The sequence below is a fragment of the Jaculus jaculus genome, chromosome 2 (genome assembly GCF_020740685.1).
Source record: "Jaculus jaculus isolate mJacJac1 chromosome 2, mJacJac1.mat.Y.cur, whole genome shotgun sequence".
Lineage (NCBI taxonomy): Eukaryota > Metazoa > Chordata > Mammalia > Rodentia > Dipodidae > Jaculus > Jaculus jaculus.
Genome location: NC_059103.1, coordinates 81,371,437 through 81,394,277, shown reverse-complemented (window position 1 = coordinate 81,394,277; position 22,841 = coordinate 81,371,437). Strand labels below are relative to the sequence as shown.

Here is a 22,841-nt window from a genome sequence, read left to right as displayed (position 1 = left end):
AAAAAAAAAAATTAAGGGCTGGAGTAATGGCTTCACCATTAAGGCACTTGCCTGGGACCCAGTACCTATATAATACCCTAGTACCTACACAAGCCAGATGCACAAGGTGGCACATGTGTCTGGAATTCATTTGCAGTGGTTAGAGGCCCTGGTGTGCCCATTCTCTCTCTCTTTAAAAAACAATTTTTTTTTCAAGACACATGTTCAATTCTCTTAACAATTTATATACAAAGAAGTTCCTTTGAATGGTAGCACATGCCCATAATGGCAGCACTTGAAAAGTAGAGGCAAGAGGACCAGTTCAAGGCCACTTCCGATTACATAGTAAGTCTGAGGCCAACCTGGATCACATGAAACCCTGTCTCAAAAAGCCAACAGAGAAGCTTGGACACACACAAGCATGAGGACCTGAGTTCAAAACCCCAGCACCCATGTAAAAACCAGGCATTGAAGGATGTATTTGTAATCCTGAATTAATCATGAAGACAGGAAGATCCCTAGGGCTTCCTGGCTCACTAGTCTAGCTGAACTCATGATCTGTAAATTCAGCAAGAGATCTTGTCTTGCTCTAGCTTAGTCTGACCTGGAATGTAGTCTCGGGCTGACCTCAAACTCACAGCAATCCTCCTACCTCTCTGCCTCCTAAGTGCTAGGATTAAAGGTGTGTGGTATGATGGAGAGTGGAGTTTCAAAGGGGTAAGTGGGAGGATGGAGGGTATTACCATAGGGTATTTTTTATAATCATGGAAGTTGTTAATTAAAAAAAAATTAAATTAATAAAAAATAAATTAAAAAAATCATGTGTCACCATTCCCAACAACCCTTTATTGTATTTACTTATTTGTTTTTGAGACAGGATGACTCCAGTCTTTTCTTTTTTTTTTTTTTTGAGGCAAGGTCACACTCTAGCTGAGGTTGACCTGGAATTCATCAGGTAGCATAGGTCAGCCTCTAAGTCAGTCTTTTGAATCTGGGATTAAAAGGTGTAAACTACCACATCCAGGGCAGGAACTTTTACAAGTAGAATCTGTATCTAGAATAAAATTGTAGGGCTGAAGAGATGGCTTAATGGCTAAGGCGCTAGTCTGCCAAGCCTAAGGGCCCAGGTTCAATTGTGACTCAAACCTGTAATAATCCCAGAAGGAGGTTGAGGCAAGAGGATTGCCCTCAGTTGAAGGCCAGCCTGAGCTACACAGTGAGTTCTAGAACTGCTTGGGTAAAAATTAAGACCATGTCTCTCATAAAGCAATTCTGCCCCCAAAACAAAACTAAAACCAACAAGTTAATCACTAAGGTTGTAGCTATATATTTCACCTGTACAAATCCCAAACTCCATAGCTAGCACCAAAAAAATAATAATAAACCCAAAAGCAATAAAACAATTGTGAGCAAGGCTGTGGTGAACTGGAACCCACTGCAGTAGGAATGTTAAATGGTATAGCACAACAGCTCCTCAACATTATAAAAATAGAATCAGTCAGGCATGGTCATGCATATCTTTAATCCCAATATAGGGAGGCAGAGGTAGGAAGATCACAATGAGTTTGAGGCCATTGAGGGACTACAGAGAGACTTCCACATCATCATGGCCTAAAGACCCTACCTCAAAAAAACAAACCAAAAAGAAAACCAATAATAATTAATTTTTAAAAACAGCCAGGTATGGTGATACACACCTTTAATCCCAGCACTCAGAGTTTGAAGCTGGCCTGATCTACATAGTAAATTCCAGGTCACCCTGGGCTAGAGTAAAACCCTACCTTGAAAACCCAAAACATAAAAATAAAAACAGAGGGGCTGGGAAGAAGGCTCAGGGGGGTTAAATCACTTATCTACATAGTTTAACAATCTGGGCTCAATTCCCTAGTACCCATGTAAAGCCAGTTGCACAAAGTAGCACATTTATCTGTAGTTTGTTTGCAGTGGTTGGAGGTCCTGGAGCACATGCACTCTCTTTCTCTCTCCTTGAAAATAAATTATTTTTTAAAATTACCATATGTTCCAGCAATGTTAATGCAGGGTGTAAACTCAAAAGCAAGGATAAGCCAGGCGTGGTGACTCACGCCTTTAATCCCAGCAAAAGGTAGGAGGATCACCTTGAGTTCAAGGTCAGCCTAAAACAACAGGGTGAATTCCAAGTCAGCTTGGACCAGAGTGTAACCCTACCTCAAAAAACAAACAAAAAAAGTTAAAAGGTATACACATCTTTTTAGGCTGGTTGCTTTCATATAGCAGTGTCCCCTGCTTGTTCACAATGTGCAATAGTGGCACACAGCCTACATGGATAAACAATGGCTCTCTGATTGGCTAAGAAATCTGCTCAATGTAAAGGAACCTATAGATGAAACTGGGAATCCTTTGAACACCAAGATTATGGACTTCAGTGAGAAGCTCCCACTAATCTTTAGTCATTAGTAGGATACACCCATCAAAATCTCTCTAAATTAATAATGCTTATACCCTTAACCTATCCTATCTCACTTTTCTTTGGAAAATCTTTTTTTTTTTTCTTTCAGAAAGCAGCAAGTACTGAGGACAGGCAAAATCTATCAACAAGACAAGAATAGAGAGCTGACTCCTTGTCAAGAGACGAATTAGCTAGGGCCCAGGTGAAACCAGAGAGGAATTGGTGATTATTTAATTGTATTAAATTGTAGCAGGGCGTGGTTGCGGATACCTTAAACCCAGCACTTGGGAGGCAGTAGGAGGAGGATCACTATGAGTTCAATGCCACCCAGAGACAACACAGTGAATTCCAGGTCAGCCTGGGCTACAGTGAAACACTATCTTGGAAGGAAAGAAAAAAAAAAAAAAAAAACTTGAGAGAGGGCTGGGAAGATGGTAAATGGCTCAGTGGTTAAAGTTGCTTGCTCGAAAATGGATTCAATTCTCCAGTACCCATGTAAAGCCAAGTGCACAAAGTGGTGAACGTACCATTGTTTGTTTGAAGTGGCAAGAAGCCCTAGTGTACCATGTCTCTTTCTCTCCTCTCTCTCCTTGCGAAATAAATAAAAATATTAAAAAAAAAAAAAAAAAACTAAGGAGGGGGCTAAAGAGATGGCTCAGCAGTTAAAGATGCTTGGGTTTGGGCTGGAGAGATGGCTTAGCGGTTAAGCGCTTGCCTGTGAAGCCTAAGGACCCCGGTTCGAGGCTCGGTTCCCCAGGTCCCACGTTAACCAGATGCACAAGGGGGCGCACGCGTCTGGAGTTCGTTTGCAGAGGTTGGTGGCCCTGGCGCGCCCATTCTCTCTCCCTCCATCTGTCTTTCTATGTCTGTCGCTCTCAAATAAATAAATAAATGAACAAAAAAATTTAAGAAGATGCTTGGGTTTATTCTCCAATTCCCACATAAAGTAAGATGTACAAAGGGGCTCATGTGTCTGGAGTTCATTTGCAGTGGCAGAATGCCCTGTCATAACTATACTCTTTCTGTCTGCTTCTTTCTGTCTCTTTCAAATAAATAAATAAATAAAAATATTAAAAAAACAAACTAAGGGCAGATGGAGAGATTGCTCAGCACAAAAAATCCAGGGGTCTGGATAGATGACTCAGAAGTTAAAGGCACTTGCCAGATGCACAAAGTGGTACACATGTCTGGAGCTCATCTGCCCTGGCAGGAGGCTATGATGTGCCCATTCTCTCTGTCCTTGAGTATATAAATAAATAAAGACATTTAACTACCCTGGACAGGGAGGTGCATGCCTTTAATCCCAGCCCTCAGGAGGCAGAAGTTGGAGGACAGCCTTGTGTTTGAGGCCACCCTGAGACTACAGAGTGAATTGCAGATTAGCCTGGGATAGAGTAAGACCCTACCTTGAAAAAACAAGCAAATAAAATAATGAGGTGTAGCAGATTTTATATAAGAACTAACACAGAAATGCAAAAAAAAAATTCTATTTTTAAATAGCCACATTACAATATGTAACACAAAGCTACACACACATACACACACACACACACACAATATATATATATATATATATATATATATACATATATATATAAATATATACATATAAATCTGAGTTATATACATGGAGACAAAATATGTGAAAGAATAGACCCCAAAATCAAACAAGGATCACACAGACTGTATTATGCAATAAAGCACTATTTCATATTTTACAGGATATTTTGCTTAAAAAAATCAATAAGCACTATGGCTTGAATATAAAATTTTCCCCATAGGCTCATGTATTTGAACTTAGTTCTTAACTGGTGGCACTGCTAGGAAAGAGTGAGGAATCTTTGGGAGGTAAATAGAGCCTTGCTGGAGGAAGTGGGTCACTCTGGGCAGGCTTAAGTTTATATCCCAGCCCTACTTCCTGTTTCCTCTCTGCTTCCGGCCTGTGGCAGCCATGTGACAGCCAGTCTCCTGTTCCAGGTGCCATGCCTTCCCCTCCATGATGACACATATTCCCTCAAAACTGTATGCCACAATAAACTCTTTCCTTCCTAAGGTTGCTTTGTCAGGCACTTGGTCATGTGGCAGAAACTTGGGTTCAAGTCAGCAAGAAGAACCACACACCTCTTAGAAAAGGCTGAGGAAAGTTTAAAAATCCAAGTTCCTTCTGCACTGAGTTCTGGTGAATTTGAGCTTTTATAAGCTGTTAGGCAGGCAGTCTGACAGCATCTTGAATTCTTTACATTGTTGGTAGGCTCCAAGTTTCTAATGTTACATGATTTGGGGACATAAAAAAAAAAATTCCTTGGTGATAAGCCAGTGCAAAAAAAGCAGAAAAAGCAGAACATAGAGCTGCCTGTTCAGGGGAGTTCTGTCCATGGTCTGGTTTGAAAGGAACTTGGCAGCAGGAGAGGGCAAAGCTTTGTCAAGGCATGAGAAGAGCAGGACTTCACATTCCTTGTACTTAGACCCTGAGGCATTTGCACAGCACCATTTCTTACAAAATAGGATTTTCCTTGGGAGAGGGGCTTCAGAACAGTATAAAATCTTCACCACAGGCAGAGCAATGATTAAAGTTAACTAATACACTAAGCATAGGAAATATAGAAAAATAATGCCCATTCACAAGGCACTTAAGGGGTCGGGGGCTAGTGCAATTGTAGTTTGCTTGGTATGCCTCAGATCCTGGATTCCATCTCTCAGCACTACAAAAAAAATTTTTAAAAAATATATTTTTTAAATATTTTGTTTATTTGTAAGCAAAGAGAGACAGACAGACAGACAATGTGTACAACAGGGCCTGTAGCTACAGCAAATGCAAATGAACTTGAAATGCACGTGCCATACACCTGGCTTTATGTGGGCACTGGGGAATTGAATCAGAATCATCAGGTTTTGAAGGCAAGCACCTTAATGACTGAGGCCCTCTCCAGCCCCCTCCTTTTTTTTTTTTTTTTTTTTTGGTTTTTCAAGGTAGGGTCTCACACTATCTCAGGCTGACCTGGAATTCATTACGTAGTCTCAGGATGACTTGAAATCCATGGAGATCCTCCTACCTCTGCCTCCCAAGTGCTGGGATTAAAGGTGTGCGCTACCACACCAGGCTCAGTCTTCTTTTTTATTTGGAAGGCAAACATAGTGGCACATGACTATAATCTCAGCGTTAAGGAGTCACAGAAGGTTGACTAGTTAGAAGCCAGCCAGGGCTACACAGTGAGACTCCTTTCTCCAAAATCCGAAATAAGGGGTAGGAGGCCAATGTAGGAGGATCACTGTGAGCTTGAGGCCAGACAGACTACATAGTATATTCCAGGTCAGCCAGCCTGGACTAGAGTGAGACCCAACATCAAAAAAGCAAATAATTAAAATAAAAACTAAATGCACTTAAACCTTCTGAGTGTTCATTTTTCTCTTAGAACATTTTACATAACCTTTCCATGTATTGCTTTTCAACTAAAGAGACATTTAATGAGAAAATGACAATGACTATAGACAGATGTGATTCACATTTAACCACACATATCTAAAACAGACCTAAAAAAGGCATGCATATTGTCAAATGGTAACACAATTGTGAAACCCAAATGATATGTTCAGTTATTGCATAAAGTATCATGTATTTCTACTTTACTGATCGTTATGCAAAACCTCTATGTAAATCCAGGCAAAAAGGAGTGAAGTTCAAAATGTTGATATCCTTTTACTGATATGAGCATGGGTAACATACTACTGACTACAGCCCTAATCTACATATCCCAGTGAGACAGGCAAATATAGAAACATTTAGCAAGCGGGGACATAGCTTGACTTGGATAATAAACATATTAGTTTTCTTAACAATGCACCTAGCCTCTCGCCTATAACCTACGACCTCCACCTGCAAAGCTGCTTCAATAAATAATAAATAATAAATAGTCTCTTTTACCCTAGTGACCATTAATAATACTCCTTTTTTGATCAGTTACCATTTTTGCTATTTGCTATTTTTTTCTTTCCAAGGCAGGGTCTCACTCCAGCATTGGCTAAAATGAAACTCACTCTGTAGCCCCAGGACTGCCTGGAATTTACACACAGCCTCCCTAATGCTGGGATTAAAGGCAACCTCCACCATGCCCAGGTCAGTTTCTATTCAAAAACATTCCAAGATATATCTGGGATGAGAAGACTGGGACTTTGGGGCTGAAATGCTCTCTGATGTGTATCAAAGAGAAGCATATGAATCCAGCTTAGTATATTCCTGCTTTATTTTTGTTTTTGAGACAGCATCTCCTGTAGCCTAGGCTTTGAACTTTTAATCCTCCTGAATCTACCTCCTTTGAGCTAGGATTATAGGTGCATGCCACCAAGCCAGACTTCTGTATTATTTAGGTTTTGTTTTGGGGGATATAGACAGTATCTCAGGTACCCCAGGCTAGCCTCAAACTTTCTATATGGCTCAGGGTTAACTTAACCTCCTGCTCCTCTTGCCTCCACCCCCCAAGTGATAGAATTTACAGAAGTGTACCATCACATCTGGATCTATTTTTTGTTTGTGTTTGTTTTCAAGGTAGGGTCACACTGTAGCCCAGGCTGGCATCAAACTTTGATTTTCCTGCTTCAGCCTCCTGAGTGCTAGATTAAAGGCATGCACCACAAACTCTTAACTGCCTCAGATAACAAACTCACCCAGTCCTCCATACGAACATCACAAACATCTCCCTATTTCCAACCCTTTCACCATGTGTTCATCTAATAAATAATAACTACATTGTTTATAATCTATTCCCTATGTCTTTTCTTTAAGGACTTTTTATGATCCTTCTCAGGAAGAACAACAAATAGAACCAACTATGATTCAGATGTGATCTTAGTAAGCTTGTTTTCCTACCACGATGCTAGCTGTACTACTTTCATCCTGCTACTCCCCAAAGATCATACCTCAATTATATTTTTATTCTTGTGTATTAAAAAAAAATAGGCTCTCATAGATTGTTGCTAGAAAATGTTCAGTGCCAGGGATGGGATACCTTCCAGTGAGTTGTTGGCCAGGGAGGTCCCTGATGCCCCCAAAACATTATAGGCCATTGCCAAGGCCCTTAGTTTCCCACCAGGAATAGATGGTAAGATCCAATTGCTGAAGACTCCACACTTGGGCTGCAAGGTCAGAGAAATCCTGCTGGAACTGAGCTGATAACCTCCTCCATGTAGACCAGCTGACAGAAAGCTGGAAGAAGCTATTCTGCAAGCAGTTCAATGGGAGAAAGAGAAATTACCAGTGAAGATACTCAACAGTGGACACTGCAAGCCTTGTATTTGGCCAGTCAGGTCAAATGAGCCAATGGGTACAATAGTGGCACATCTGTTATGGGGGAAACCAACTGTCCTCTCATTGGACTGCAGGCCCTCTCCATGGGAGGGAATACATCCCTGATACTGAAAACTTAAAACAGGGGTAGTCATGAGTCCTAGGGGTGTAACATCTGCTTGTGTCTGGATAAATGTATATATTATGCTTATCAAACTGCCCAGTAAGCACTTCTGCTAATGTTCATACCCTTATATTAATGCTACTCTCACTTTTGGTAGAGAATCTTCTCTTTTCAGAGGGCAGTGACCTTGGGATGACTCAGAAGGTATCATAGTGATGGAAAGAAATGACCGCAGTGCTCAGTACTGCAGTATCTCTATTACACCTTCCAAGGCTCAGGGTCTAATGCGGAAGAGGTGGCAGAAAGAATGTAAGAGCCAAAGGAAGGTTAGGACTCCATACAATATGCTCCCTCCAGACACAAAATGGCCTGGATATCCATGGCCTCACAGTGCCTGACACTACCTGTACAAGACCATCATAAGAGGGAAAAGATCATGACATCAAAATTAAAACAGAGACTGATTGAGAAAGGGAGGTGGTATGATAGAGAATGGAGTTTCAAAGGGGAAAGTGGGGGGAGGGAGGGTATTACCGTAGGCTATTTTTTATAATCATGGAAGTTGTTAATAAAAATTTGGAGGAAAATTAAACAAACAAAAATAAGTGCAAAAGAGAAAGAAAAATAGGCTTTCATAGGATGGACAGATGGCTTATCAGTTACAAAGCCTAAGAACCCAAGTTCAAATCACCAGTATCCATGTAAACCAGGTGCACATAGTGGTGGCATGCATTTGGAGTTTGTATGCTAGAGGCCCACTGCCTCTCTCTCACAGATAAATAAACTCCTCTTTGGTCAGTAAGTTAAAAAGGAGACATAAAGGGAAGAGAAAGGAAGGGAGGAGGGTACTTAATAGGTTGATACTGTATATATATAAGTACAATGATTGTGATGGGGAGGTAATATGATGGAGAATAGAATTTCAAAGGGGAAAGTGGGGGGGGGAGGGAATTACCATGGGATATTTTTTTATAATCATGGAAAATGCTAATAAAATTTTTAAAAAAAAAAGAGTGGAGAGATTCAGATCAGTGAATGCAAAAGGACTGGTTCTTCCAGCAAAGCAGAGTGCTCAGGGGGGCTCCGATGTAGTCACCTCATCCTGTGTCGAATTCCCTGAGTAGCTCTTGTAAAATATCTACTGTTTACCATGTAGGATCCTTTTCTATCCTCTCCTATTTTGTGTTTCCATATTGAAATACCTGAAGCTGGGACAGGGGAACTGGAGAGATGACTCAGCGCTTAAAGATGTTTGCTTGCAAAACCCAGGTTTGAGCCCACAGTGCCTATGTCAAGCCAGACTCACCATGGCACATTAGTCTGGAGTTTGCAGTGGCAGGGAACCCTGGCATGCTAATATGCTCTCTTTTTCTCTCTCCCTTTTTTCTCAAATAAATAAATATTGTAAAATAAATAAGTAAAATTAAATACCTGAAAAAAAAATAAACTCCTCTTTTACTCATCTGCCATTATTTTAATCCCTCCAAACCCACTGTGCTCCCAAAGCCAAAGAAGAAAAGACAATGTATGAGTAACATCACTGCAAACTTAAGACAGTATGAGATTAAAATAAATTAAGAGGCTGGGATTGAATATCAGCCATGAAGTAGTGGCCTGACATTTGTGAAAGCCTGGCTTATTCTTCATGCCCACAATTATCTCAATCAATCAAGCAAAGACCACAACTTCAAACCTGAAAGTTGGCTTGGAATTGGATGAGCATTAGGGAGTCTGCTGGGCCAAAAGGAGCTTTAAGTATTCTTGGTTAAAGTAAGAGAGAATCGGGTAGCTTTGTTAGGTAATTTACAGTGATTTAACAGAAATATCCTTAAGTCTGCCCTTGCAATCTCAACTTTACTAGAGATCTGAGAAGGATCCCTTCCCCTCCTCATCTCTTGACTAAAGGAGTTACCTAGACCTGTTTTGCCATAAACAAACTGAGCCCCTCCTGGGAGGGAATCCATCTCCCCTAAAATTTATATTTTGGTTTTTCGAGGAAGGGGCTCACTCTTGCCCAGGCTGACCTAGAACTTACTATGTAGTCTCAGGGTGGCTTTGAACTCAAGGCTATATTCCTACCTCTGCCTCCCAACTGCTGGAATTAAAGGCATGAGCCACCATGCATAGCTCTTCCTAAAGTTAAATCTGATCCTGCATTGTGGTAATTAAGCTCAGCTCCAAAACTTGTCATCATGACTGGCCTTTTGCTGAGCCAGCCCACACCAATCAGCTCTCTGAGGCTCCCCTGAGCCCGAGGATAAAGCCCATCACAACAAGATTATAAATAGATACTTACCAGATGGGCAAGTCCTCCTTTTTGCTTTGGCATCTCTCCTGAATTTAAAGAACCCTGTTCTGTGAGGACCCCTCATCTGGACACTGTTGGACTGAGATGGGGGGTGGATCCCCTATGCCCTACTGCCTTCCACATAGCAAAAGTTCTCTGTACTTTCTTTTCCTTTTCCCAGAAGAAATGTACTAATTTAATAATTATCTTTCTCAGTCTTATTTTATGACAATTCCTTGGTAAAAATATACATGAACTCAGGGGTTGGAGTTCAAGTACCTTTCCTGAACGACCAAAATGCCATTACAAAGATCACTGAGCCAGGCATGGTGGTGCATATCTTTAATCCCAGTACTCAGGAGGCAGAAATAGGAGGATCACCATGAGTTCAAGGGCCACCTTGCAACTCCATAGTGAATTCCAGGTCATCCTGAGCTAGAGTGAGACCCTACCTCAAAAACAAAACAAAAGATCACTGATAGAGGAACTGGGGAGATGTCTTACAGCTTAAAGGTGCTGGGATGCAGTTTTCCAGCCCAGGTTCCATTTACCCACATAAAGCAATATGCAAAAACCAATGCATTTGTCTAACATTCATTTGCAGTAACAAGAGGCCCCGGTGAGCAGAAATATAACCCCCACATGCATGCGCACACATCTACAAATCTAAAAATAAAAGAACACAGAACTGAAGAGATAGATGTCTTAGCAGTTAAAGCACTTGCCTGTGAAGCCCAAGGACCCAGGTTCAGTTCCCCAGTACCCACATAAGCCAGATGCACAAAGTGGATCTCATGACTAGAGTTTATTTGCAGTGCCTAGAGGGCCTGGTATTCCCATTCTCTCTTTCTGTCTGCCTCTCTCAAATAAATAAACAAAATACTTTTAAAAACTGATAAAATAATTGATGAGATATAAAGGATGGTATTGTATATATGTAAGTAGAACAACAGATTAATGGGAGTAAAAAGGCCTAACTGAGGTCAGGGGAAGAGATTGAGTAAAGGAAAGGTGAAAGGAGGGAGGGCTAATCAAAATCTAAGAGGATATAAATAAGTCATATGGAAACCCACCTTTTTGGACAATGGAACACTCAGGAGCCATAGATTGTTACTAAAAATGTTCAGTGCCAGGAATGGGATACCTTCCAATGAGTTGTTGGCCAGAGAGAACCCTGATGCCCCCAAATAATTATGGGCCATTACTGAGACCTTTGGATTCCCACCAGAATAGATGGATGGTAAGACCCTATTGCTGAAGACTCCACATACATAGGCTGTAAGGTCACTGAGAAATCCTGCTAGAGCTGAGCTGAAAATCTCCTCCTTGTAGACCAGCTCACAGAAAGCTAGAAAAAGCCACATTGCATGCAGCTCAATGGGAGAGAAATCACCAGTGAAGATAGTCAACAGTGGACACTGCAAGTCTTATATTTGAACAGCCAGGCCAAATGAAACAATGGATGCAATAGTGGCATGTCTGTTATGGGGGAAACCGATTGCCCTCTGATTTGACTGGAGGCCTGCTCCATGGAAGGGAATAAATCCCTGGTACTAAAAACCTACAACAGGGGTAGTCATGAGCCCTAGGGGTGTAACATCTGCTGCTATCTGGCTAAATGTATATACTATGCTCATCAAACTTCCCAGTAAGCACTGCTCTTAATGTTCATTAATGCCACTCTCACTTGTGGTTACAGAAGCTTCTCTTTTCAGATGGTAGTGACCTAGGGATGACCCAGCAGGCACCATGATGCTGAGAAGTGACACAGGAGTAATCAGCACTGAAATATTCCTTCCTATCATACCTTCCAAGGCTCAGGGTCCATTTTGGAAGAGGTAGTGGAAATAATATAAGAGTCAAAGGAAGGGTAGGACTCCTTACAATGTGCTCCTCCAGACATAAAATGACCCAGATATCCATGACCTCACAGTACCTGGCACTACCTACACAAGATCATCATAATAGGAGGAAAAGATCATGACATCAAAATAAGAGAGACTGATTGAGAGGGGGAGGGAATATGATGAAGAGTAGAGCTTCAAAGGGGAAAGTTAGACAAGGGGGGAACTACCATGGGATATTGTTTACAATTATGGAAGTTGTCAATAAAAAAAAAAAAAACAATGAAACTTGGGCTGGAGATAGCTTAGCAGTTAAGGCATTTGCCAGCAAAAATCAAAGGATCCCTGTTGACTCTCTAGGACCCACATAAGCAAGATGCCCAAGGGAACACATGCATCTCAAGTTGGTTTACAGTGGCTGGAGGCCCTGGTGTGCCCATTCTCTCTCTCAAATAAATAATATATTTTTTAAAAGTTGATGAAACTAAGTGTTGTTTCTTCAAGAAAATAAACAAGATTTATAAACCCCTGGACAAACTGATCAAAAGAAAAACAGATAACTCAAAATAACAACATTTGAAATGAAAATGATGATGTCACAAGGACCACCAATGAAAGAGGAAGAATCATCCGACACAATTCAAAACCCTGCATTCCACAGAACTGAAAAACCTGGAAGAGACATAGGCCTCCCCACAATGACAGACTGCTGCTCTCACAGCTTGTAACCCCCAACTCCATGATGTGTACCAGCAATCCCATTAAGGAGGGCCCTCAGTGGACTGGGGACAGTAGGAAGGAAATGATGGTATCAACATATGATTTGTCCACACAAAATTTTATTTAATAATTAAAAAAAGAAGATAACAGAAATAAATCTGTAAAGCCTGGCGTGGTGACACATACCTTTACCAGCACTTGGGAGGCAGAGGTAAGAGGATCATGAGTTCAAGGCCACCCTGAGAATACGTAGTGAATTCCAGGTCAGCCTGGGCTAGAATGAAACCCTACCTCGGAAAAAAAAGAAAAGAAATAAAGCTGTAAGAAACAAGCAAATTCCTAGACATATGTCACCCAGCAAAAACTAAACCAAGAACAGATATTACCTAAACAAACAAACCTATTTCTTCCAACAAGATTGAAAAGGTACCTGAAGAAAACCTCCTGTGGTAGTTAGAAAGTATGTCCCCCAACAGATTCAGGTCTTTTACTAAAACATTCATTTCCAATCTGACCAAATGCATACTTTAGCTCTCCAAACTGCCCAGTAAAAGCACTTTTCTTAATGTTCACACCCATATATTAATTCTACTCTTACTTTTGTTTAGAGAAGCTTCTCTTTTGAGATGGCAGTGACCTTGGGATGACTAAGAAGGCATCATATAGTGCTAAGAAAAAGTTACAGAGAGCTCAGCACTGAAACAACTCTGTAACACTTTCCAAGGCTCAGGGGCCACTGCAGAAGACATGGTGAAAAGAATGTAAGAGGCAAAGGAAGGTAGGACTCCTTACAATGCACTCTTTCAGATACAAAATGACCTGGATATCCATGACCACACAGTGCCTAGCAATCACCTACGCAATCACCTACACAAGACCTATTAGGAGGAAGAGATGATGACATCAAAATGACTGATTGGGGAAGGAGATACGATGGAGTAGAGTTGCAAAGGGGAAAGTGGGGAGGGAATTACCATGGTTTATTGTCTATAATCATGGAAATTTTCAACTAAAAGGAGAGAGAGAAACAAACAAACAAAAAAAAAAAAACCTTTGATTTCCAGCCTCCTGGCTGGAGGAGGTTGGGTGGGGGGTACCAGATTTCTAGCCTAGGGTTTACAGAAGTGTGAGCTGGGGGGGCGGGGTCTTGCTGCTGTAGGTTCTTGCTTGCCTGCTTGTGGTGCTGGCTGTTTAATTGTGCCTCTCTCCTTGGACCTTTGAAAGGTGGCCAGCTTCTTCTGCCATTGTGGAACTTCTCCTGGGTCTGTAAGCCTGAAATAAATCCCTTCCTCCTCTCAACTTTGCTTGGTTTGCAAGTTTATCCCAATGTGGATGCAATGTGGAGCAGACTACAATTCCCAACAACAACATAAAAAGTTCAGCTGGGCATGGTGGTACACGCCTTTAATCCCAACACTTGGGAGTCAGAGGTAGAACGATCCCTGTGAGTTCAAGGCCACCCTTAGACTACATAGTGCCTTCCCGGTCAGCCTTGGCTAAAGTGAAACCCTACCTCGAAAAAATAAAAAACAAAAAAAGAAACCCCAAACAAGCAAAAAAAATAAGTCCGGGAGCTGGAAAGATGGCTATGCAGTTAAGGCGCCCACCTGCAAAGCCAGAGGATCCTGGTTTGACCCTCCAGGACCAATGTAAACCAGATGCACAGGGAAGCGCCTATGCATCTGGAGTTAGTTTGCAGTGGCTGGAAGCCCTGGCGTACCCATTTTCTCTCGCTTTGCCTATTTCTCTCTCTCTCTCTCTCTCTCTCTCTCTCTCTCTCTCTCTCTCTCTCTCTCAAAGAAATAAATAAATAAAATATATTTAAAGCCATGTGTGGTGGTGCACCCCTTTAATCCCAGAGCCCGGGAGGCAGAAGTAGGAGGATCACCATGAATTCCAGGTCAGCCTGAGCTACTCCAGGTCAGCCTGAGCTAAAGTGAGACCCTACCTCGAAAACAAAAACAAAACAAAACAAATAGGGCTGGAGAAATGGCTCAGCGGTTAAGCACTTGCCTGTGAAGCCTAAGGACTCCAGTTTGAGGCTCGATTCCCCAGGACCCACATAAGCCAGATGCACAAGGGGGCGCACAAGTCTGGAGTTCCTTCACAGTGGCTGGAGGCCCTGGCGCACCCATTCTCTTTTCTCTCTATCTGCCTCTTTCTCTCTGTCTGTCGCTCTCAAATAAATAAATAAAAATAAACAAAACATAAAAAAAAAATAATTTAATGAGCCAAGCATGGTAGCACATGCCTCCCAGCATTCGGGAGGCCGAGTTAGGATTGAGTTTGAGGCCACCCAGACCTATGTAAATTCCAGGTGAGCCTGGGATAGAGACCCTACCTTGAAAAACCAAAAATAAATAAATAAATACATAGATATATATTGAATGTGTGCGTGTGTATGTATATATATATATATTTTTTTTTTCCAAATGATCTTGGCGTGGTGGCATATACGTTTAATACTAGCACTTGGGAGGCAGAGGTAGTGAGTTTGAGGCCACCCTGAGACTACTTAGTAAATCCCAGATCAGCCTGGGCTAAAGTGAGATCCTACCCTAAAAAATAAAAGGAGGGGGCTGGAGAGATGGCTTAGTGGTTAAGCGCTTGCCTGTGAAGCCTAAGGACCCCCGGTTCGAGGCTCGATTCTCTAGGACCCACATTAGCCAGATGCACAAGGGGGCACACGCGTCTGGAGTTCATTTGCAGTGGCTGGAAGCCCTGGCACACCCATTCTCTCTCTCTCTCTCTCCCCTCCTCTCTGTCTGTCACTCTCAAATAAATAAAAATAAACAAAGATATAAAAAAAAAAAATAAAAAGAGGGTTGGAGAGATGGCTTAGTGGTTAAGGCCTGTGAAGCTTAAGGACCCAGGTTCAATCCACAGTTTCCCACATAAGCCAGATACACAAGGTGGTACATGCGCTTGGAGTTCATTGGCAGTAGCTAGAGGCTCTAGTGCACCCATTCTCTCTCTATCTGCCTCTCTCTCAAATAAATAATCAAATGTGGGTGAGGCTCTGCAGAAAGAGGTACCCTTATTAACTGCTTGTGAGAGTCAAAACTTTACAAGCACTACAGAAATCAGTATGGGAGACTACTGAAAAAGTTGAAAATAGATCTACCATCTGACTCAGCTATTTCATTCATGGGCCTTTGTCCTGAAGACTACTCTTTACTTCAGAATACTTCAGAAATACTTGCTCTACCATGTGTATCTCCTACTGCAGATGACACCAGAGGCCACTGTGTAAAGACACTGGGAAACCATGTTGGGACAAACAAACAAAAAAAAAAAGAACATAAGCCTAACAGGTTGGCAGACGCCTTTAAACCCAGCACTTGGGAGGCAAAGGTAGGAGGATCTCTCCTGAGACTATAAACAAAAGAAAACACAGAGCTGGGTGTGGTGACACACACCTTTAATCCCAGCACTGGGGAGGCAGAGATAGGAGAATCACCATGAGTTTGAGGCCACCCTGAGATTCCAGAGTGAATTCCAGGTCAGCCTGGGCTAGTTAGAGTAAGACCCTACCTTGAAAAACCAAAAAAAAAAAAAAAAAAAAAAAAAAAAAAAAAAACCAGAGAAGAAAATAGACATCAACCTCCCCTGTTGAGACTAGAAAGCAACTCCAGTGGAAAACTAAACCTGACTCATAGGAAGTAACACTATTTCACTGCCTTGGTCCTTCCTCCTTGTAGGAACTGTTCTCCCACCTAGAAGGCCCATTTTGTCCATTCTCTCTCTGTGATCCACCAGCCAATCAAGGTTCTCTATCAACAGACATACCAACTTGACTAGTAATGCTCATCCCAACTCTGATGCTAAATTTACATCCCCAACATTATTTTCACACACAGCCTCAATGAAATCACCAGGAGGATTCTCTGCTCAGGACCTCTCCCAACATGGAAGCTTTCGACTTTGCATCCCTTCCTAAAATAAAACTTGCATAACTTGCCCTTCTGACAAAAGTATGCATTTGTCAATTTTTTGTGGGTTCCAAGACAAACTTAAGAGCCACTGGCTTGAGGGGCTCCATTGTTCTCAAACCAGTAACAATGTCACTTCTTTACTTAAAATGCTTCAATTGTCTCCTATAGCATTTAGACAAATTCTAAACTTATTAGGCTAACAAAAAACCTGTAGAAATATGACTCAACCCAACAAGTTCCAATTATACTGCAGTATTTTAAAATTCTAAGAGTAATTACAAGGAATATGCCAGCAGTGTTACATTTATGTGAAAAGTGGCAAACATAAAAAAACAAGAGGTAAAGCCGCTAAAAGATATATCAATTCAAATACTGCTTTTGAAATGGTGAATTTTGCCTTAAAATAAATTATTGGTGCTGGAGAGATGGTTAAGGCGCTTGCCTGTAAAGCCAAAGGGCCCAAGTTTGATTCTCCAGTACCCACATAAGCCCTATGCACAAGGTGGCGAATGGTTTGAGTTCATTTGCAGCAGCTAGAAGCCCTGACATGCCCATTCAGTCTCAAATAATAAACAACAAAAATATATATGTATGTAACTGCAACAGACATGAACGCATCTAACATGGGCCAGGGAGATGACTTGATGCTTAAAGGAGCTTGCCTGACGTCCTGGATTTGATTCCCCAATACCCATATAAGCCAGATGCACAAAGTGGTACATGCACATGGAGTACTAGGCCCTGAGGCACCCATTCTCATCTCTCTCTCTGCTTTCAAATAAATAAATTTTAAAAAAAAATTCTAACATCCTTTAATCCCACCACTAGGGAAGCTGAGGCAGAATTGATATGAGCTGAAGACTAGCCTGGGAGATAGTCGAATTGCAGTTCTGTGTGGACTAGAGTAAGGCCCTGCCTCAAAAAAACAAACAAGATACCCAGGTGCCACGGTGCACGCCTTTAATCCCAGCACTCAGTACACAGAGGCTGGAAGATCCCAAGTTCAAGGCCATCCTAAGAATATATAGTAAATTCCAGGTCAGCTGGGACTAGAGCAAGACCCTACCTCCAAAAACCAAACAGGGTGCAGAGATAGATCAGTGGTTAAAAGCACTTGCCAAGCCTGATAGCTAGGTTTCAATTCACCAATACCCACATAAAACGAGATGCACAAAGTGGCACGTGTGTCTAGAGTTTGTCTATAGCCGCAGGAGGTCCTGGAGTGGCCAATCTTCTCCCTTCCCAAAGAAATGTATGTTTAAAAACAAACAAGTAGAGCTGGGCGTGGTGGCACGTGCCTTTAATCCCAGCACTTGGGAGACAGAGGTAGGAGGATCACTGTGAGTTGAAGGCCACCCTGAGAATACATAGTGAGTTCCAGGTCAGCCTGGACTAGAGACCCTACCTGGGGTGGGGGGACCAACAAGCAAAGCCCGGCATGATGGCGCATGCCTTTAATCCCAGCACTCAGGAGGCAGAGGTAGGGCGATCACTGTGAGTTGAAGGGCGCCCTGAGACTACATAGTGAATTCCAGGTCAGCCTGGGCTACCTCATAAAACCAAAATAAATAAAAACAAAAAGTTCTAACATTCCTAATAATTTTAATAAGCAACTATATTCAGGTTATACTAAATCCCGGAGGAATGGCTTAGCAGTTAAGGCTATTGTCTGCAAAGCCAAAGGACCTAGGTCCAATTTCCCAGGACCCATGTTAGCCAGATGCACAAGGGAGCACATGTGTCTGGAGTTTATTTGCAGTGGCTGGAAACCCTGGTGTGCTCATTCTCACTCACCCTTGAACATAAAATACAATGAGGAACACCGCTAAATTTAAAACATAGTTAAAGGTTCAAAAGTACTCCACTGTCAACTGTTCAAAAAATAAAGATTAATATGATGGAGAATGGAATTTCAAAGGGGAAAGTGTGGGGGAGGGAGGGTATTACCATGGGATATTTTCTTGTAATCATGGAAAATGTTAATAAATTATTTTTTAAAAAGTGACCAAAAAATAAATAAATAAAAAATAAAGATTAAAATGGAAACATTTTTACTTTGTTACTTATGTATTTGTTTATTTTGGTGCTGGGCAGAGAATTCATTTATTTACTTATTTTGAAGATGGGTATTGAACCCCAAGGCTTTCAATCACTGAGCTACTTCTCCAGCGCAAAATCTTCATTTCTGACTTATTCTCAAGTCCTCTTATGCCTAACCATCTGCTACTACTGGTTAAAAATGGTTAAGAGCTGGAGATATGGTTCATCAATTACAGGCACCTAACTGTAAAACCTGACAGCCAGGGTTCAATTAACAAGTATACACATATGGCCAGATGCACAGAGTGGCACATGCATCTGGAGTTCATTTGCAGCAGGAGTATCTGGTGTGTCTAGTCTCTCTCACAAATAAATAAATGAATAAATAAATAAATATTTTTAATGGTTTATCCACAAGGAAGGGCATTAATTGCTCACCTGCATTCAAGGGAATTCCCAAGGGGTTCCCAAAAAACTATGTAGAAAGATTACCTGAAAGTTATCTGATCACGATTTGTACATAGAGATTATCTTGAAGAATCTGATCAAGGGGTTGGAGAGATGCCTCAACAGTTAAGGCACATGTCTACAAAGCCTAAGGATCCAGGTTCAATTCCCCAGTTCACACATAAAGCCAGATGCACAGGGTGGTGTATGCATTTGGAATTTCTTTGTAACAGCAGGAGGTCCTGGTGTACTCACTCACTCTCACACCCATTCAAAAAGAAAGTGGGGGGGCGGGGAGCTGGAGGGATGGCTTAGCAGTTAAGGCATTTGCCTGCAAAGCCAAAGGATGCAGGTTTGATTCCCCAGGCCCAGTTAGCCAGATGCACAAGGTGGCATATGCCTCTGGAGTGTGTTTGCAGTGACTGGAGGCCCTGACGCGCCCACTCATTCTCTCTCTCTCCCCCTCTTCCTGACAAATAAATAACAAAAAAAATTATATATATATAATTTGAGAGAAAAGAGGCAGAGGGAGAGAATGGGCACGCCAGGGCCTCCAGCCACTGCAAATGAACTCCAGATGCATGGGACCCCTTGTGCTTAAGTAGGTCCTGGAGAATCGAACAGGGGTCCTTCGGCTTTGCAGGCAACCATCTTAACTGCTAAGTCATCTCTCCAGCCCAATTTCTCCCAGTTTCAAATTAAAAAAAAAAAAAATTAACTAAATTGTGGAAAAATTGGAATGAAAATCTCTAGCCAAATTAACAGCCTCAAAATCTCTCACAGTACAAAATGTCCTACATTCTTTGGTAGCTATTTTCACATAAAACTCAATTATATTTTGCTTTCAACTTATTTCACTGGAAGTTAAACGTGAAACAATCGGGACAGGAGAGATGTCTGGGGGAGGGGGGTTAAAGAACTTGCCTGCAAAGCTTGATGACCAGGGCTCCATTCCGCCATACCTATGTAATGCCAAATGCAAAGTGGTGCATGCATCTGGAGTTCGTTTGCAATGGCTGGAGGCCTTGGTGCGCCTATTATATCTCCCCCTCTCCCTCTCCCTCTCTCTCTCTCTCTCGTCTATCTCTGCTTGCAAATAAGTGTTCTTTTTGAAATATGAAATAATGAATGGGTTGGGAAGTACATAGTGCCCACGTCAGTACCAAAACTGTATTTCAAAGGGTAAAACTGGAGACAATGCATGAGTGTGACACTAAAAATAGAAATTCGAATCCCTTCTGCCTTCCATCTTTAAAAATATACTCTTGGATGGTACATCAGTAAAATTGTAACTCACCTGTTTTTTCAGTTATATCTGAATCGGGGGTGTTTGCCCTGCTAACTTCCCCTTCAGCATTCTCCTCTTCAGCACTAAGAGAAATTGGTGAAGAAGGACCGGGCTGGGAAGGCTGGGGGGCTGCTTCGGGAGCTTCCTCAATTTTACTCCTTTTTTCAAAGCGAAAACGGTCCAAGTTGAAAAGATTCATATTGGTAGAAACCACCACCCTGGGGAGGGGGCTGGGGGCTTTCAGTGAACTATCTGCTGGGGAAAAGGGGACAAAATAAAAATGGAGAGGAGGCCGTGAGCACAAGGTTCGACACAAAGGCAGGGCGCCTGGCCGGCGGCGAGGGGGCTCTGCACACACGCCGGCGGCTCGGGCCGCCGCGGCCGCGCTCCGTGGCCGGCCACAGCCCACAGCCCGGGCGGGGGACGGCGCCTTTGTCAAGCGCCCGCCGGCGTCCAGGCCCCGCCACGCCGCCCGCCCCGCGCGCAGCCTCGCTTACCCGCGCCCCGCTCTACCCCCGAAGGCCGCGCGCGCCCACCGAGCCAGGGACGCTCCGCTCGGCCGCGGCCTCCACGCGGAGCCCGCGCCTGCACGGCGGCCACACAAAGCGGCCCAGGCCCGGGGAGCGGCGGGGCCGGGGCAGCGGCAGAGGGAGGCCGGGCTGGCGGGCACCCGCCCGGAAGCTGGCGCGGCGCGATCCCAGCTGGGAGGAAGCTGACAGCCCGGCACAGCCCGGACCGCGGGCTCTGGCGGCAGCGCTCACGACGCTCCCGCGCACGCCGGCCCGCGCGCTCCCCGCTGCTGGCTTGCCGAAGTACTTACGGACTAGCAGCCTCGATCAACAAAAGGTGGGGAAGAAAAACAACACTAATAATAATAATGCCTGGCGGAAAGGGACGGTAGCCCGGCCGGGACCTTCCTAAAGAGCACAGAAAAACCTAACGAGCGCGTAGTGATGACGCAACACGCAGCCCAGGCCTTCTTTCTTCCTCAGTGACCGCCGAGCAGAAAAAAGTCTGGGCGCGCGCTGTTGTCATGGTAATTTGTTTCCGTCTCCGCCAGGTTCCAATGGTGGGATTGTTCCTCCGCGCATTTGTTCTGTTTTCTCCAGGTTGGCCACACAGCAGTGAAACAGAACAGTAATAAGGCATACAATGGTGGCAAATGACGTCATGATACAGATTTTGAAGTGTCATACACTGTGCCAAGTACGAGATGGAGATGGCAGAATTTTTCATCGTAATTGTGTTTTAATTGCACAATCTCAATAGTTAACGTTGTACAAAATGGGAAAACTGAGACCTGCACATGTAAATTAGTAAGGGACAAAAATCTGATAATTTTTAAAACAATTTTATTTATTTTATTTGAGACAGAGAGAGAGAGAGAAAAATAGGCAGGTAGAGAGAGTGTGTGAGAATGGGTGCGCCAGGGCCTCCAGCCCCTGCAAATGAGCTCCAGATGCGTGTGCCCCTTGTGCATCTGACTTACATTGGTCCTGGGGAATCAAACCCAGGTCCTTTGGCTTTGCAGGCAAGCTCCTTAACCGCTAAGCCATCTCTCCAGCCCCCCAAAATCTTATAATTTTGAATTTCAAAATATTTGCTTGATCTGCTTCCCAGTTGTAGCAAGGAACTTTTTTATTGTTTTTATTTTTGGTTTTTTTTTTTGTTTGACAGACTACAGGCCGGCCTCATGTCTTCAAATACTGAGGTTACAGGTGTTCGCCACCAAGCCCAGCAGCAAGTTTGTTTTTTAAAAAAGAAAGTGTAGTATGACAATCAGTGTACCTACTTCATAAAAATGTTAGCTTAAAAATATTTACTTTGGGGCTAGGGAGATGGCTCTGTGGTTAAAGATGGCTTTGCTGTTACTTGCAAAGCCTGCAGGCCCAGGTTGTATTTCCTACTACCCACTGTGCCAGATGCACAAAGCGGTGCATGCATCTGGAGTTCATTTGCAGCAAGAGGCTCTGGCACATCCATTTTATCTGTGTTTTTATTCTCTTAATTTTTATTTATTTATTTGAGAGAGAGAGAGAAACAGTCAGATAGAGAGAATGGAGGGCTGGAGAAATGGTTCAGCAGTTAAGGCGCTAGCCTGCAAAACCTAACAACCTAGGTGCAGTTTCCCAGTACCCATGTAAAGCCAGACACACAGAGAGAATGAACATGCCAGGACTAGTGCCAACAAACTCTACAAACATGCACCACCTTGTGCATGTGGCTTGGGTGGGTCCTGGGTATCAAACCCGGGTCCTTTGGCTTTGTAGGCAAGTGCTTGACCACTAAGCCATCTTTCCAGCCTATCAGCCCTCCTCTTTTTTTTTTTTTTTTGTTTTGTTTTGTTTTTCGAGGTAGGTTCTCCCTCTAACCTAGGTTGATTAGCCTACAGTTGTATCAAATTTGGGCAAATATAAAATCAAGATTCTGAAAGATTAAAAGTCTAAATAATTGGGATTTCCATTATA

At 42.8% G+C, this 22,841-nt stretch overlaps 1 protein-coding gene across 4 annotated transcripts in view; it reads right to left on the bottom strand.

The window, feature by feature from the left end:
• The window catches only part of Smarcad1 (SWI/SNF-related, matrix-associated actin-dependent regulator of chromatin, subfamily a, containing DEAD/H box 1), a 105,054-nt gene extending 83,645 nt beyond the window's left edge, over nt 1-21,409 (bottom strand). The window contains exons 1-2 of one of the 4 annotated variants that reach the window (XM_045143190.1): nt 21,194-21,409; nt 20,383-20,628 (exon numbers count right to left, since the gene is read on the bottom strand). In XM_045143190.1, the coding sequence (XP_044999125.1) occupies nt 20,383-20,572 (190 nt within the window). In that variant the 5' untranslated portion in view covers nt 20,573-20,628; nt 21,194-21,409. Of the gene's footprint in view, nt 1-20,382; nt 20,629-20,870; nt 20,934-21,193 lie in introns of those variants that run through there. The other 3 variants (XM_045143189.1, XM_045143192.1, XM_045143191.1) reach the window with 3 other exon arrangements.
• Between the last annotated feature and the right edge of the window lie 1,432 nt (nt 21,410-22,841).